At 37.1% G+C, this 17200-nt stretch overlaps 1 protein-coding gene across 1 annotated transcript in view; it reads right to left on the reverse strand.

Moving 5' to 3' along the window:
* l(2)k14505 (ATP synthase mitochondrial F1 complex assembly factor 2 homolog l(2)k14505) overlaps positions 1 to 17200 on the reverse strand; it is a 78215-nt gene that overhangs the window by 4881 nt on the left and 56134 nt on the right. Inside the window, exon 4 of the mRNA XM_089087234.1 lies at positions 6541 to 6721. Within this exon, the coding sequence (XP_088943360.1) occupies positions 6541 to 6721 (181 nt within the window). The remainder of the gene's footprint in view (positions 1 to 6540; positions 6722 to 17200) is intronic.

Here is a 17200-nt window from a genome sequence, read left to right on the forward strand (position 1 = left end):
TATCGGAGGAAGGGGGCAAAATCAGACGTCATGGGGGAGCCTGACATCACCATACGGTCCATATGGTCCACCCATACGGTCCACCATCTACTACTTAGGATCTCCTGGACTATCAATAGTTGCTTTGTTCTTCCACGTATGGAGGTGTTGGTAATACTGTCAGACCCGTGGATTCCCAGGTAACACCAACGCGTTTACACACATCAGAATGGACCTGGAACCATCCCAAAGAGGTCTCCATTGTCGGTTCATACAGTAACCAACAGGTCCTTGTATAAAGAAGAGCATCTTCCATTGAGATTCCCTGTGTACAGAATTTAAAGACTTTTAGAGGTCGATAAACGCTATTAACATTTCAGGCTACCACTCTTTGGATTCCTCAATTAGTTTTCTTAAACTGATCAGATCAGCACACGACCTGCCTGACCAAAAACCTTGTCTGTTTGTCTCTCAGGATCTCGTCCTGTCTTGATTCAATGCAATTCAGGAGTACATGATAAAGGAATTTAATTCCTATGATCTGCGACGTAATAAATCGGCAATTATTGGATTCAATGGTTCAACTTTTATTAAAAAGTTTGACAGTCACTCCTTTCTTTCAGTCACTGAAGACACTCACTTTCCCACTCAGTCTGATTATCCATTTCTTGGGGAGGTCTCGGATTAGGATTGTGGCACCATAATTCAACAGTTCAGGCCCTCAGCTCCAACAGCTTTGCCATTAGATATATCTTTCGTAGTACGGTTTGGACCGAATCCAGACGACTCTATGGGATTAAATGACAACGAAGACCACACTGCCTTTCGATCATTCATATGGGATTCATAGAGGTAAAAACAAAATTAAGAACCTATTTTTAATGCTGTTGTAGCCTTTTTGGCAGCTAACCTAAAAGGTCTTTTAGTAACATGTTCACTTGTCCTGGTTATTGGTTTTGTAATATAATTTGTCAAATCATTTTTAAATAAATTTGCGTATAAAGCATTGAGCGAATACTCCCCCAAATCTCTATTTTTATAAAAATATTTACGTTGAGTGAAATTTCTACTGCCTCACAAACAACTTGTTTTATATCTAAGTCATTGCTAATGAGGGAGGAGTATTCAAAAGGTATTGTATGGTTGAAGTTATCACAATCACGGCTGCTTAGAGCAGAATCAAAGGAATAATTTTGGTGGGTTCTACCCACATACTAATCAAAGGAATAATTTTGGTGGGTTCTACCCACATACTAATCAAAGGAATAATTTTGGTGGGTTCTACCCACATACTAATCAAAGGAATAATTTTGGTGGGTTCTACCCACATACTAATCAAAGGAATAATTTTGGTGAGTTCTACCCACATACTAATCGTCGCAATCACATTGTATTTGATAAACCCCTATTCGGCGAGTAAAATTACTAGTAAAGTTCAAAAGTTCAAATGATTTGTCAATTATAGTTTACAATTCTTGTTTATTATTTCGTTCATTCGGTTTTTCATTTAAAATTTATTTACCAATTATTTCTGGTTTTTTTTCTTCAACTTAAGACTTCGGAATCTGATTTTTATGCCGGTTTCACATCCTTAGATTTATTAGTTTAATAAACAGGCAGGATCCATACAAGGTACTAGGGTATACAGGAGATATTTTATTAACTTCAAAATCAAATACTATCTAGTAATTCTGACATTGGAAGAATCAAGGATGAGAGTTTGATACAAAATTTCCAGGAACAGTTGAATATGAAACTTGAGGTTCTAAAATTATGTAGAAGATGGATGGAATAATTCTAGCAAAGTAGTTCGTACAAGAAGTATTTGAGTGATAGATCATAGGAGAATAAGAAGAATGTAAGAAAAGTGGAGGAAACGTTAAACTGTGAATTAAGAAGGCGTGAAGTGGAGGCCATGGAAGAAATTGTTGAAGGTTAAGAAGATGCAGCCAGACGGCACAATAGTAAAATATTGTGTTTGCATATTATAAAAATAGAGAGGAAGTAGTCAATATGGACTTGTTCCAGTTAAAGATAGGAACGGGTCTCAATTAGTGACAATAAAAGTGTAAAAGAGAAATGGGTAGAAGATTTTGAGAATGTGTTAAACCATGTTATAGTTATAGGAAATAATATAGAAAAGAATAAAAAGTTCGTGGCAATTGGGAGTGAAGAAAGATTTTATTTAAAGGGAGAGTTAGAAAAGGTACTAAAAGGATTAAAAAATAACCAAGCCCCAAGTGCTGACAGTGCGGTAAATGAGTTTCAGTAAAGGTTATATCCATGTATGGTATATCAGATAAATATATTACAGTGGTTGGGGCTATGTACAAGAACGATATTATCGCGGTTAAGGTAGAAAATGAGGTTTGTAGCTGGTTTTATATTTAATAAGCAGTTAATCAGAGTTGTGGCCAATCCCCGTTTATATCGATCATTTTGTTGGAATTAGTTCTAAGGAACACGATGTGGTTACGGGGAGTATGGAATCAAATGGGAAGGTAAAATTCTCCTAGACCTAGATTATACAAGTGATTTAGTATCCCAGAGAAAATGTTAGCATAAGGAATGAATTTTTTTAATTTTGAGAGTCCAGTGTGCAGAATTACGTTTGAAAACTGATGTAAAGAAGATTGAGTCGTTTAAGCCAAGACGTTTTTCTAAGTTCAAGAAAGTTTGGAAGAATAGGAACATTAGGAAGATAAGTCTAGGAGCCAAGATTACAATATTGGAAGGCACAGTGATGACAGTGGTCAAGTATGGTTCTGAAACGTGGGCCTTTCTGAAGACAGATGAAGATTTTTAAGATGTTTTACAGAGAGATTGTCTACAGATAGTTTTGGGTACCAATTTGACTGAGCGTATTACAAACAGTAAGCTGAATGAAAGATGTGGTCCTATTCCGCTTGCTAGAGCTATACTGAGAGGAAGGTTAAGATGAAATGAGATGGGTTTTATTTTCAACTAATAATTACATCATACTTAACTGGCACTTACCAAATTTTTTTAATAACATTATCAAGCAAACGTAGAAATGGTAAGAACGTGTGACGTTTTACTAAGCCACTATTGTGGCTTGAGCAGCGTCACACAATCTTTCATCATAAACCAAATTCATTCACTCTTCCTACTCTTTTCATACCAATCAATACTATTTAACTCTCCCGAATAAAAAAAACACCCACAAAACAACCCCCCCCCCCACAAAAAAAACAAAGATATGTTTTGCTGATGAAGGATGACAGATTGCCAAAGATTATCTTTTTTGTCTTTCCAAATGGGGCCAAACGAAAAGTGGGTTGTCCCGAATGGAGAGCGAATGGAACACAAGAAAAAAGTTAAAGGAATCGGAAGCTCTTGGGAGGGTGTAAAGAGGGAAGCTTCAAGAGGATTGGAACGGCAGAGGAGCGTACGCAGCTCTGCTGGCCTCAGGCGGCTTGGTGCTGCATTTACTTGTCAGTAATAATAGTAGGAGAAGTAGCAGTAGAAAGATCCCACCCCAGAAAAATGCAAATGTGCACGATTTTTGGCCAAAAGAAAGTAACTTTGGCTTGAGTAGGGCAAAATTTTGAGAAAACGAGTCAGTTTAAGTCTATCGAAAAGCTATTTATTAAAAGCTTTCTAGGTTCGAAGACCATATTACTATGCAGTGACGTATTCATCCCCGATAATTAGGACAGTACCTGAAAATTGAACCATTTATACTTTGTTGCGTTGTTACACTCCAGTTGTTAAGGATAGGCGAAGATTATTAGATCGTTCAGTAAGGGGGGGGGGTTAAAGCCTTAGCACTGAGTTTACAGATGACAATTTTACAGCTTTCTGTGAGAGGTCTTTAAATCGGAGAGTGGAAGGGGGGGGGGGGTCGTGATGGAAAAGTTAAACATTAGTGTAAAGAGGGTGGCAAAAGTTTGACTCATAATTAGGAAAAATCCGATTTTATTGCGTAAAGCACATACTCCGAAATGAGTCCTAATTAAGCAAATGAGTCCTAATTAAGCAAACAACGGGGCCTAAGGCATAGAAGCCTATTTACACTGAGGACAACTTTTCAGGAGTTCTGGCCTTATCCCGGTTTATATGAATTATTTTCAAGGACTTAGTCTTAAGAAAGTATCACGTGTTAAACCGTGATAGAGTTACAGGAAAAGATATAGAATGAAGGAGTTTGTGACACTTCGGATGTGAAGGAAGAACTATTTTGTGAGGAAGAAGTAGTGACAGTACTAAAAGGTTTAAAAAATAATAAAGTCCAGGAGCTGATATTGCGGTAAATGATTTTTTTTTAAATATGGTGGTTATGAAATTACAGATAAGTTACTAAAGTTTATGAGCAACAATTCTGATAGAGGGGTAGTAACTAGCAATTTTAGCAAAACTCTAATTAAACCCGTCATAAGAAAGGTAATGAGAGTAAGTGCGGCAATTATAAAAACATTAGCTTGGTTTCTGTAGGAAAAAAATACTTAGTATGATGATACTTTTTAGATTTAGAGATGTTGTTGATAAAATTTTAAGAGAGGAACAGTGTGGTTTTAGGAAGAGAGGATGCGTCAACCAAATTTTCACTCTTAGATTAATGACTGAGATTAGATTAATGAAGTGTCTGAGTCATCAAACCCCTTTAGTCTTCATTTTTATAGATTATGAGCCGGCGTTTGATTCAGCTGAAGGAAGAGGTTTAGCGAAGGTCCTTTCCTTGTATCGTATACCGGATAAATACATCAAAGTGATTAGTGATATATGTAAGAGAAAAACATTGCTGCATTAAGGTAGAAAATGAGGTTAGTAGCTGGTTTCATATTAAATCAGAAGTTAAGCAGGGTTGCGTCATGTCTCTATTTACATGAATCATTCAGATGGACCTTTGTCGAAGGACAGCAAAGGCAATGGGAGAACACGGAATCAATTAGGGGAGTAAAACTCTCTTAGATTCAGATTATGCTCAAGATTTAAGCATCCTAGATGAAAATATTAGCAAAACAAATGAATTTTTAGAGGTTTTGCGGGTTCAGGTTACAAGAATAGGTTTTAAATATAATGTTAAGAAGATTAAGTCATTAAGACCAGGAATAACGATTAAGTGGATAGTTTATATAGACGGTGGGAGCAGTGAAGACGTTAAAAGTAGAATATCCATGGCCCACGGTGTTTTTCCATAGTTCAGAAAAGAATAGAAAAATAAATCTGCGAACCAAGATTTGAATATTGGAAGCTTCAATGATGACAGTGTTCAGGTGTTTTTGAAACGTGGGCTCTCCGAAAAACTGAGAAATGGAGAAATTGCCGATGGATTGTTTTGGGTACCCGACTGACTGAGCGTATCTAAAACAGTACGCTGTACAAAAAAAATGTGGGTCAATCCCGCTTTCTAGTACTATAGTGAGAGAAAGGTTGAGATGGGTAGAACACGTTCTACGGACGAAGAATTGCCCAAGATCGTCCTTGTTGGGCCACCATCTAGGGCCAAACGAAAAGCAGGTTACCCCTGAATTGGGTCGAAGGATGTTGTAAGGAAGGATTTAAGGTAAACGGGGACTTCTAGGGAGGGCGTAAAGAGGGAAGCTTTGGATAGATTGCGATCGAGGAGGAGCGTGTGTAGCTGTGTTGCCCTCAGGTGGCTTGGTGCTGCATTAAGTTGTTAGTAGTAGTAGTATCTTGAGAAACATAGCAAAGGCTATATGAGAACTCGATAATATATGAGGCAAAACTCAGATACTTAGACTTCACAGATGATTTGAGCATCCCAAATAAAAACATTGCAGAATGAACGAGCCTTTGGAGGTCTTGAGAGTGTTGGGGGGCGAGAATATGCTTGACAATGAATGCTTAGAAGACTAGGTCCCATAAATCAGAGGCAACATTGAAGTGTTGTTGCCTGTTGAAAAGATGCATAAATGTCGAGACAGGCATTTTGTTCAAAATAGTTTAAAGGTGAACTAACCATGTCTCCGGGGATAACAGCCCCCCCCCCACACCCACACAAGCCGTTCGTGCACAAAATACAAGTTTTGTAAGCTACCTGTTGCTCATATCCAAGATTTATTGTTGGGAAAGGTTGTAAAAATCCCCTAATCCCTAAATGAAAAACTTTGCCCCTAACAGACCTAAAAAATCCCCATTATAGGAGAAAATGCCTAGAATGGAAACACTGCTTAATTAATGACCTTAATAATGATCACTGCTTCGAAATAAATGACCTGAATCGTGTCGCATCCCAGAAGTTACATTGCATCCCATAATGAACATGAAAGAACCAGAATTGCAGCATTGGTAAACATTGAATTTAGCAAACAAAAGTAAGAGGTTTGAAAACATTGCACTGCCGGCCTATCAGAGGAAGGAACAGATTAATAATTAAAAAAACGATAACGGGTTGTTATAATGGTTTTCCGAGGAGATATCCGAGGCAGTTAGGTTTCTTTAAAGCTCTTCTAAGAAGATCTCAAGGACAGCTCTTATTGTTCCTTCAAAAGCTAGAATGCCCGTGTCGTTATATTGAAGCAGTGAAATCCCTAGTACGCTACGTAATGCGTCTACAAAATGAAAAACTATGATTACCTTGCACAGTCCACATATTGTGAGATAATAAATTTCTGGCTATAGCTTCTCGGTCTTCAGGTCTGATGGCAGGCCCAGTTATGTCACTAGAGGGTTCTATACTGGTTTCAAACCGACAATTAAACCAATCAACAAGAGGATCCCATTCTTTTGACTGCATCTCATGCCACTCTTCATTATCCTAACATGAGAATTGAAGTCAGAAACATGTGATGCAGAGTTGATAGCAGGGATTTACCAAAATGTATAGGGGGGGGACATATACACCAAAACTTAGAGGCGTAATAGCCTTTCCTTTGCCCATTTAATTGACATGCTCGGTGGATAGGACCATGGGCGCCCATAAGCTGAATTCCAGGGGGGGGGCAAACCTCGTCTAATTGGCACTTTTTATGCTATATAATAGAAATCTCAGAACAAAAATATAAAAATAAGGCAGCATCATTCAGCCAGGGCGGGGCGGGTGCCCTCCCCCATGCCCCCTTATGGGCGCCCATGGATAGGACTCCAAAATCAAAAGATATTAATGACTTTTTCTTAGAGATTAATTAAATAAAACCTTTTCAAAAAATATTTCGAAGAAAAGTAAAGAGCTATATTAAATCAAATACGACCAAGAATAAAGGAAACTAAATACTCAAACTTAACCGAACAGAAATCCCTACCAACGAATGAATGAGAGCCAAAATGATCAGATATCAAGTAAAACCATAAAACCTACAGGAAGTGAGATGCTTGCAAACAACATGCGAAACATCGAAATTTTTTACCTTTGAAATCTGAAGTCACGACCACCCTGCGATAGGTGGTGTGTGAGACAAGTTTTAGTATGTCATAATAAAGGCTTAAGGGCTGGGCACAAGTAGCTGATCTGGGGAACTAATTTTCGAATCAGTGTCAATTTTAAAAGAAACCAGCGTCAATTTGAGCTTAAATAATTTTCTAGTTTTTGATGCGGGTTTACAAAATCAGCACCGATTTTCATCATGATCATCACAGAAAAATAGGGATACAAATAAATAGTCAGCCAGAGATGTCTGTGGAGAAAGACTCCCGCTACTGAGCTGAAAACTAAACTGAGAACTAAGCTGAGATAAATCATGCTATTAATAAACTCCAGTTGACTATTTATGTCCATGATTTTTGTTTTGAAAATGCCGCGCAATAAATTTTTCTTTCAACAAATTTTTCTTACCGCTATCGTTTGTCCACTGATGCTGAAACCGGTTCCCGAAATCAGCTACATGTGCCCCTTTATACACGTCTATGGCTGACTGTTTCAAATTCCACGATAATTACCCTATTTTTGTTAAAATTACTGGACTAACTGATCAGACTAGAATGAAAAACGAAATTTGCAAAAAAAAACGGCGTATGAAGTAAGACCAGAATCCTCAAGATTTCGTTAAATTTTATTTTATATCCAAATTATGGGGTTAAATGAATTTTATAGGGTTAAATTAATAATCAAGTTAAACATAAAACAAACAGAAATCACCATAAACAGACAAAAGCGTCATTTGCTCTTTATTGAAAACAATTTTCATGTCGAACGCTGCGTTTTTATTTGTCCATACATCAACAAAAAAGAAAGAAAATCGCCACAATAGCCAAAATTACTGAAAGAACTAACGAAAGTTGACTGACTGTTTAATATAAAGATATTCATTCCTGGAAGACTGCTGGGGCAATTTTAAAAGAGAAAAAAGTCTAGAATATATTTTCAGTAAAGCATTAATGACGCTCTGGCCTTGAGAAGGCTTAGTGGCGTTAGTCACAATCCTGTTTAGGGTAATCGATGATTGTTTTTCGGGGTCCACTATCCAAGCCAGTGTTGAAGATGAAGATGAGGGACGATTAAAGTGTGTTGTTGATGGCTGTGGCAGGAGTTTTACATCTGCGTCGGGTGCGGCACATGCGGCATCAGCACCCGGTCCTACATAACGAGAGATTTGTGGGAATTAAGCAGGCTCGTTGGAAGGATGATGAATTAAGGCGTGTAGCACACATTGAGAGTGAAGTCGGGGATCTGATTCAAATAAATCAGTACGTTGCTTCGCGACGGCCTGGGAGGACGGCTGAGGCAGTAAAGAAAGCCCGACAGCGATACAAGTACTGAAGGACGTTCGTCGTCGGGAACCTGACGGTCGCGCTAATTTAGTATCTCCACCCAAAAACGGTACAGAAACACAGAGCCCGCATTAGCAACTGAGGTAAACGAGTATTGTGTTGATGAAGATGAAGTTGTGTTTAAAAACCATCCCGAGGTTTCAATTCAAGAGTATGAATCACCGACCCTCGGAGCAAGAAACTTCAGATCCACCGCCCTTCTTACTGTGGAAGGGAAAATATCTATTGATACACTCTTTAGGGAGTTCACGGGTAGATACCTTGAAAGTGCAAGGGAGGAGGGTATGACAGGCGGTGATGGAAGAGGTGGTGGAAGGTCTGGCAACAGAGAACAGCCTACCAACGCCAAAGCCAAACGAAGAGTACGGAAGAAGCGACTGAAAGAGCAGAGATTTCGAATGTCGCGAGAGATGTTCAAACATAGTGAGAAGGATTGTTTAGACGTGATCCTAAGTGTCCGTGGTTTTGAAAGGGAAGAGAAGAATCTTACAGCCACTGAGAAGGATGCGCTTCTTAGTGAGTATAAGGTCTTGTTCGGATCAGACTCCCTCGAGGATGAGGAAGGATTCGTCCCTTAAGTAAACAAGCTGGGGACGGAGGTGAAATCCGATTTCCCCCGAAGAAGTGAGTAGGACCCTTACCTCTTTCGAGGAGAACCCGAAGGATCCTGTTTAGGGTAATCTATGTTTGAATTGATTATTCGGTGAAATTTCTGCTTGTTTTGAGACGCATTTGTTCATTGATAGTGATTTCTGCTCGTTTTAAGTTTGGGTTATTATTTGACTTTAATCCCGCCCGTCTTTATTTTAAGCATTTTACTTTTCTTTGAAAATATTTGACACCTATTTTAATATTTATTTCGGTTCGTTTTTATTTTATTTATAAAAGGAATATTTACGCAGCTTTTTTTTTCAATTTTGCTGTTTGGATCTTAAAAATGAATACTTAGCCTTGCTATTTATACTTTTGACAAAATTTTTCATAAATTAAATTAATGGTTATACTATAGAATTTTGGATGGGTGGGTAGAAGCAATATAATGCAAAAAAATGGTTTCAAAATCAAAATAATGTTTGCTGTTTTATAGGGCTGAAGCAATCCTGACCCCCATCCTGTCCCAACCTAAAATATAGAAAAATATTGATCAACCGTTTTATTACAAGAATGTTAAATTTTGTTTTAACTGCTTGTTTGTTTAAATAAAGCTATTTGGAGCTTATTCATTAAAAAAAAAGTTCCGATTTATAAGCATAGGAGGTCAAGAATCAATGCAATCAAGCTTGTTTCCGGCTGCAGTTCTCTGGGCTCGGAAACTCTTAAAGAGATGCTTCCACTACCTGAAACTTTAAATCTATCCAAATAAAGAAAACGAAAAGAAAATATTTCTTGTTTGTTTATCCTCGGGTGGGGTCTACTGTAGCGTGGTGAGTTATTAATATTACGACTATTATTTCTTTTTCTCTTTCTTCTTTCTTTCATTGATTATCTTTGTATTTCTTTATTTACTACTTTGGCTGTTTTATCTAGGCAAAACGAGCTTGATATTTGTATATAAAGCTCCCCTTGGTCCCTGTGAGGACCCCAGCCCTGTTTACTTTAGAAAAATTCATTATATAAAAATTACTTAAATAAATATCCTTTTTTCTCTTTTATATAGTTTCAGCTTATTCCTTTTTTTCTCCCTTTTCCACGAGAATCTTTCCATGTTTTGTATGAATTAAGCCACTTATGTAAGATAATCTCAATTATCTCATATATATATATATATATATATATATATATATATATATATATATATATATATATATATATATATATATATATATATATATATATATATATATATATATATCATATATCATGGTTGCAGCGGCAGCTGCAACCTAGTAAAGAGCGAACCACAGCCCATAGTAATCAAAAGTTGAAAAACATGTTTTCAAAAAAACTGTCTACTGGAAAAAATTGCCATCTGACACTGAATCAGGAATGGTAAGTATTGTTTCGATTAATCTTAGAATTACAAGTTTATTGCGAAAAGAAATTTATGCTGATTTCGAAAAAGAGCTTGAAACCCTTGAAAATGGCGCCAAATCGAAATAAAAAGTGCACTATTAGAATCAACATGGTCCAAAACCTTTTGTAGGATAATTACAGCAGTAGATTTTTGTAGCAGTAGAGTTTTGTAGGATTTTAATGTTAACTAGTTTCTGAGGAGAATTTGCAATGAACTCTTTGTCATGGTTGAAGCATTAGCTGCAACCTAGTAAAGAGCGAACCATAGCGCATAGTAACTAAAAGTTAAAAATGTTAAAACGGTCATATTTTGTTCTTTATTCCAGGCCTTGCGGGTTACTAGAACATCATAGAGACATGCTTATGAGCTCATTCAAAAGCTATTTCTCATATGTACGTGGTTTATATAAATTTCGCCGTGTGCAAGTGCCATATGGTACGAAAAAAGGCACTTTTTTATGCTGTCTCTCGAGGGGTGGGGCTAGCGGGCTACTAGAACATCTTAGATAGATTTTTGATAGCTCATATAAAAAAGAATTGTTCATATTTACGTTCTTCTTATAAATTCCGCCATCTGCAAGTTTCAAATAGCACTAAAAACAGCATTTTTGGTGCCACGTCTCAAGTGGAAAAGCTAGGGCGAGTGGGCTACTAGAACATTTTAGAGTCATGTTTAGTGGCTCATTTGAAAACCTTTGCTCATATCTCCATGCTTTTTATCAATTCTACCGTTCATAAATGACATATAGTACTGAAAGCAACATTTTTTCTGCCACTGCTTAAGTGGAAAATATTGGAAGCATAAAACGGTATCATTGTAATAATTATGGTCCAAAACCCTTAACTGAAGGTTTGCAAGAACACCTCTGCAACTTCCTCCTCAAGTCTCCCTTAATAAGCTAAACAATTAAAGTCCTACAAACACCAACATATTAAATTACATTATTAGAGGCGTGGTTCTGTCAGTAGAGCACTAGACTTCAAATTATATTATCATGCGTTCGATTCCAGATTGGATTTTTTTTTTCAATCATGGTTTGTCCCTTCTTATGATTACTTTTCAGATAATCCACTATTTTTGTAAGCGTGATGCACTCATTTCTTAAGGCATATCCCAGGACGGCTGATTTGAAACCTATTACTCACGTGCCTTTTTTCAATGTTACCGTCCAGAAGTGCTATACATCACTAAAAACGGCGCTTCTGGTACCACTTCTTCAGTGAAGACCTTGGAAGCACAAAATTGTACATTACAAAAATTATGGTCCAAAGCACTTAACCGGAGAGCGAAGGGTTGAGAAGGGGGCAGCCCCTTTCATATACGGAACAATTTCTGTTCGTTTTAAGTTTTAATGTCGCTCCTTGCTTTTAGTTAAAAAAACTTGTTTGTTTTTATTTAATGACTCACAGAACTGATACACTATTTGAATTACTCTTACTCTGAGCACATCTACCTTAGTTCCGCCCTAAGATGGATTAGTTCCGCCCAAGTGAAATTAATCCTTTTTATACAACTCTGAATGTTAAGCCAACTTTACCTCTCACAGAAACTATCTGTCTTGGCTTTACTCTAATCAGCCATGGCTCTATATATATATATTAAATAAAAAAAAAGTTTTTTTTTAACTGAAAATAAGGAACGAAGTTAAAACTTAAACGTTAAAACTTAAGCCTCGCTCTTTACGCTAAAGTTTTTTATTGTTTAAAAAAATAGAGTTGTGAAAAAGTCAAACTTTAGCGTAAAGAGCGAGGCGTTGAGGAGGGGACAGCCCCTTTCAGATACGGAACAATTTCTGTTAGTTTTAAGTTTTAACGTCGTTCCCTACTGTTTGTTAAAAAAAACTTATATTTTTTATTTAATTTTTGAAAGGTTTTTAATTAATGCACGTTTTGATTTTGGCTAACCGTTCATGAATAATAACAACAAAATATGCATTTTAATTCTACTTTTATTTTGGTGAAATGGCTTTCTTGAAACTTGTTTAATTTTATTTACGAACGTTTTTATTAGTAATAAATATATGTAACTTACGAATTAACTTACGTATCGAACTTCTATATTCACAGATTTTTAATACGTATATTAAGGGGTTCGCCCCCTAATAAATAACTTGCTCTTTAAGCTAAAGTTCGAATTTTGTTCCAATTCTTTAAAAATGACCCCTTAATCACAACAGCCGTTAATTAGAATAAATAGCTCTTATGAAAGTACTAAAAAATCTTTGGCTTAAGTAGAAAGGGGGGTACCAGCACAAACGGGGCACCATATATGGGCATAGAATACTGACAGGACATAATTTATTCAAGGATTATCGATCGAGTCTAATGGGGGTCAAGGTCAATCGATTTGTTGTCGTCTGGCCACGTGTAATGACATGAGGGGTGATTTACAAAATCGATGGGGAAATTATTGATTTATGACACTGTGGGGTGATTTACATAATCGCTAGGGGCAATGTATTGATCTAGGATTCGAGGGGGAAGTGAATTTCCGAGAAATTTATTGCGTAATCGAAGGGAAAATTATTGATTCACGAAGGGGGAATTAAGAAACATTATGGTTTTCTTTGATCTTTAGGTGAACCTAGCCTGTGAACTTGATTTACATAATCGCTAGGGGAAATTATTGATTCACGAAGGGGGAATTAAGAAACAAACATGGCTTCATTGTTGTTTGGCTAGCATAACCTGAGAAATTGATTTACATAATCGCTACGGGAAATTATTGTTTCACGAAGGGGGAATTAAGAAACAAACATGTCTTAATTGTTGTTTGGCTAGCTTAACCTGAGAACTTGATTTACATAATCGCTCGGTGAAATTATTGATTTAAGAAGGGTAAATTAAGAAACATTAAGGTTTCTTGAATCTTTAGGCCTGAGGGATATATTTATTATTGTTGTTCTGGACAAGTGCATGTTAAGGATGAATGTCAAGATGTTCAGGAATAGGAAACCGGAAGTACATGTTTCCTTCTCAGCCAATCAGCGAGTCGGATACATCCTCCTTCTCAGCCAATCAGAGACTTGCTTACATATGATTTCCCCGTTACAGAACAATTCGCCCTTGAGATTTCGTATATAACGGGCGTGCAATGTGATCAAATTATCAGAAAGTTCCAGAACACAATGGATAGAACACACGAAATTATTGATGAACTTGAAGCCTTGGCAGCCACAATTAGCAATGTAAGTTCTTTTTTAATTTTTTATTTTAAAAATAAAATTGTTTTCCGTGTTTACCCTCTCCTATTTTCGGGTAAACCCCCCCCTATAAAAACGCCACTATATGATGTTCATACTCGATAAAAGGCGTAAAATACGCTCTTTTTTCGTTACGTAAACCCCATCCTTCCTTCCCCCTCTGTTTACGACCTTAATTCTGGTTTTGATAAATTCCGTATCTTATCTAAAAGCAACTGTCAACTTTCTGTCAACCCCTTAACATACTGTTTTCACCGCTATTGCTTGACTTACAAATTTCTCGCAACGATTTAAATAGCTGATAATTACTGACACCCTTTAAAGTACATCCGGCTTTCGTAAATATACAAGAATTTGGATAGCGGCTTAGCCAAAAGGTTTCTCTGAGAAGGATAGTTTTTCACATCGAATTAAAAAACAGTTTCTCGTGAAAAGACAGATTATTGTTAATTAACCATGTGTGCTTACTGGCTGTGTGAAATTATATGTTTTATGGACGCATGTACGTGAGATATTTACAAAATTAATGACTAACAATATTTTAGGACATTGGTGAAAGGTGGGGGGGGGGGGGGGTTTGACACGGCCACAAGTCTAACAACACCTTTGTAAGGTGAAAACAAAATGTTTCTTAGCGGGAAAAGTAAGGGGAGTGGGTTTAAGAAAAAGATACATTGCGTTATTATGCGTAAATTGAATAGCATTTTTACCTATGATCGCAAATTTTAGGCCTATAAGCTATGTGTTAGAAATCTTTTTATCTTATTTAAAGCCTATAGACTGGAATATTTAAATGGTAAAAATATAAACATTGATTTCTATCCTAAGACTACAGACTACTGTTTGTCAAGATTTATTTTTTCACATGTTGTGCAATAAAAACGTTTGATTTCTGAGCCAACTATATTTCTCGCAAAATTTCACTTTTTGATTTACTGAAAATGGGGAGAGGGGGCTTCTTTGCGATATATGCTTTTTAGACAAAATTATGGTTATGGGGCGGGGGGGGGGTACTAATTTTTCTTCTGTAAAAAAAGGAAATCATTATTTCATACTAAATTTTTTCTTCTTTTTAAGGCAAATTGTGAAGAATGCCAATCGCCACCACCCGCTAAGAAAGCGAGAGTGGACGAGACAAGACCATCCATTATTAAGTACGCTGGCTCGACCTCAAAACAAGTGCAACCATCTGTGCAGACAACAATGCAGCCAGGACAAAAACTAAAGAGTAAATGGACAGCTGCTTTCTATGGACTACCTGCCCCGACTACACAAGGCCCGCCGCCGATGGTACAACAAGTTTCGCCTGGGCCTTCGGGCATTCAAATACTGCCCTCGGACTTTGCAAATGTAAGCATTTTTTTTCCTACCTATCATATAGAAATATATTTATATCAATTTCGTCCAGCTTTTATAGGTCTTTTCTACATGCACCATTTTCGAACACTGCGTAAAAGTATATCTCAGCGGGATATTAAAAGATTTTTTCTCCCCAAAGGAAATATAATGTTCTCCCTTTTGAATCATGTCAAGTGCATGCATTCACCCTTTTGCTAAATTAGATTAGTGAAGCCAAAAAAAAAAATGCTCTATATTCCCGCACATAATAAGTAGCAAAATCCATTGCATTATAAATTGCTTTATTAGCGAATGGTTCACCTTGCCTCTACAAATATTATAAAAAAACTTTATACCTGAATGAGTTGTGTATCATGAGAGGAGATGGCTATCCTTTTCAAATCATGTTTTTGTTGTTTTTTTTTGTTTTTTTTCCCAGAGCAGATAAAGAGTATTAATATGAAATTTTATTTGGAGGGATTGTTTGAACAATATCAAATTGTCGCATTCTATGTCTTGCAATGTTTTAGATTGCGAATACCTTATACTAATATAAAATATGATAAGGGACCGAGAAGCACTGTAGGGCAGGGACGCGCCGCGGGCCCGAGAAGCACCACATGGAGGTGCCACGGGCCAGGAAAGCGCCACCGGGATGTACCACGGGCCAGGGACGTGCCACCGGATGCAATGTGGGCCCGAGAAGCATCGTGGGACGCGCTGTGGGCCCTGAGACGCGCCCCGGGAAGCGCTGCGAGAAGCGCTGCGGGAAAGTGCCGCGAAAAAAAAAATTTTTTTTTTAACACTTTGAAAATAAACGACCAAATAGTCGCCTTCTATGTCATATCTTAGATTGTCGTTAAGTTGGAACTTTCAGTTGAATTAACCAAATGTTATTAAGCAATAATAATCCAAATTTTAAAAGCAGTAGGGATGATTTGAACACTGAAAATAAGCTATTTTTTTCATTTATAGGTTGTCCTGATTCCATACTCACCATCTAACCCCTGCTCGTCAGTTGGTGAAGAAGAGGATATGTATATGGGGATTTACAACAGTAAAGCATCTACTATCAGTGACTTGCATGGTCATTCAATAGAAATACCCTTTAACATTGATGACTTTTTAAGTGATTTTTTTTAAATGTTGATAATAGCACAGCTGAGCAGGGTAGTGTAGGTAATTCAGATTCGGAAATAGCATCGCTAAGTCCAAATACTATGCATCTTTTGGATGATTTTGTCGGTGAATTAACGGGAAACCCTTCCCCCTCAGATTACATGAACATTTCCCCACTTCAATCGAATGACGCGCCTTCCCATCGCCCTATTCTTCAACAACTTGGAGGAGGGTGTAATAAACAAGAGGGGGAGGGGGGTACACCATTCCCCGATTTTCAATTGACCAACAGAATTTTAAATGCAATAGTTGTTTACACTGCGACGTTTGGTGATCCGTTTAATTCACTTATGGGGGGAAAATTTGTTTTTGACCCTGTAGAAATTGTACACAACTATGTAGATAAAATTCGTGCACTTCTGGAGAATCAAATTCAGTTGTGGGGGAGGGATTCAATTAAGGTTTCTATTGTTCTAAAAGTGTTCTATTTAAATGAGGGGAAAAGTGAAGTTTATTATCATTATGTAAATTCCGAGATGCGTTTGGTTTATTCGAATTTAGAAAATTTTGAGGGTGCTTTCGTGGATTTGGTAGATCAAATTATAACGCATCTTGAGAACTGAAAATGGGAGTGGATCTCTAGTTCTTTTTGTTGAAAATTTAAGTGTAAATATTTGTAAATTTAAGAAAGATTTTATTTTAAGAGGGGGGCATAGGGACACGGGTACAGTTTTAAATTATAATCCAGATCTAGTAGGTTGTCGAGGTGTCCAGCGGATTGGTTTTGAAACAGATCAAATATGTTTCCGGTATGCTTTCTTCATATCAGCCTTCGAGCCTCTAGCTCGTGACGCTAC

The sequence above is a fragment of the Artemia sp. Qi Xiang Cuo genome, chromosome 3 (genome assembly GCF_049724085.1).
Source record: "Artemia sp. Qi Xiang Cuo chromosome 3, ASM4972408v1, whole genome shotgun sequence".
Classification (NCBI taxonomy): Eukaryota; Metazoa; Arthropoda; class Branchiopoda; order Anostraca; family Artemiidae; genus Artemia; species Artemia sp. Qi Xiang Cuo.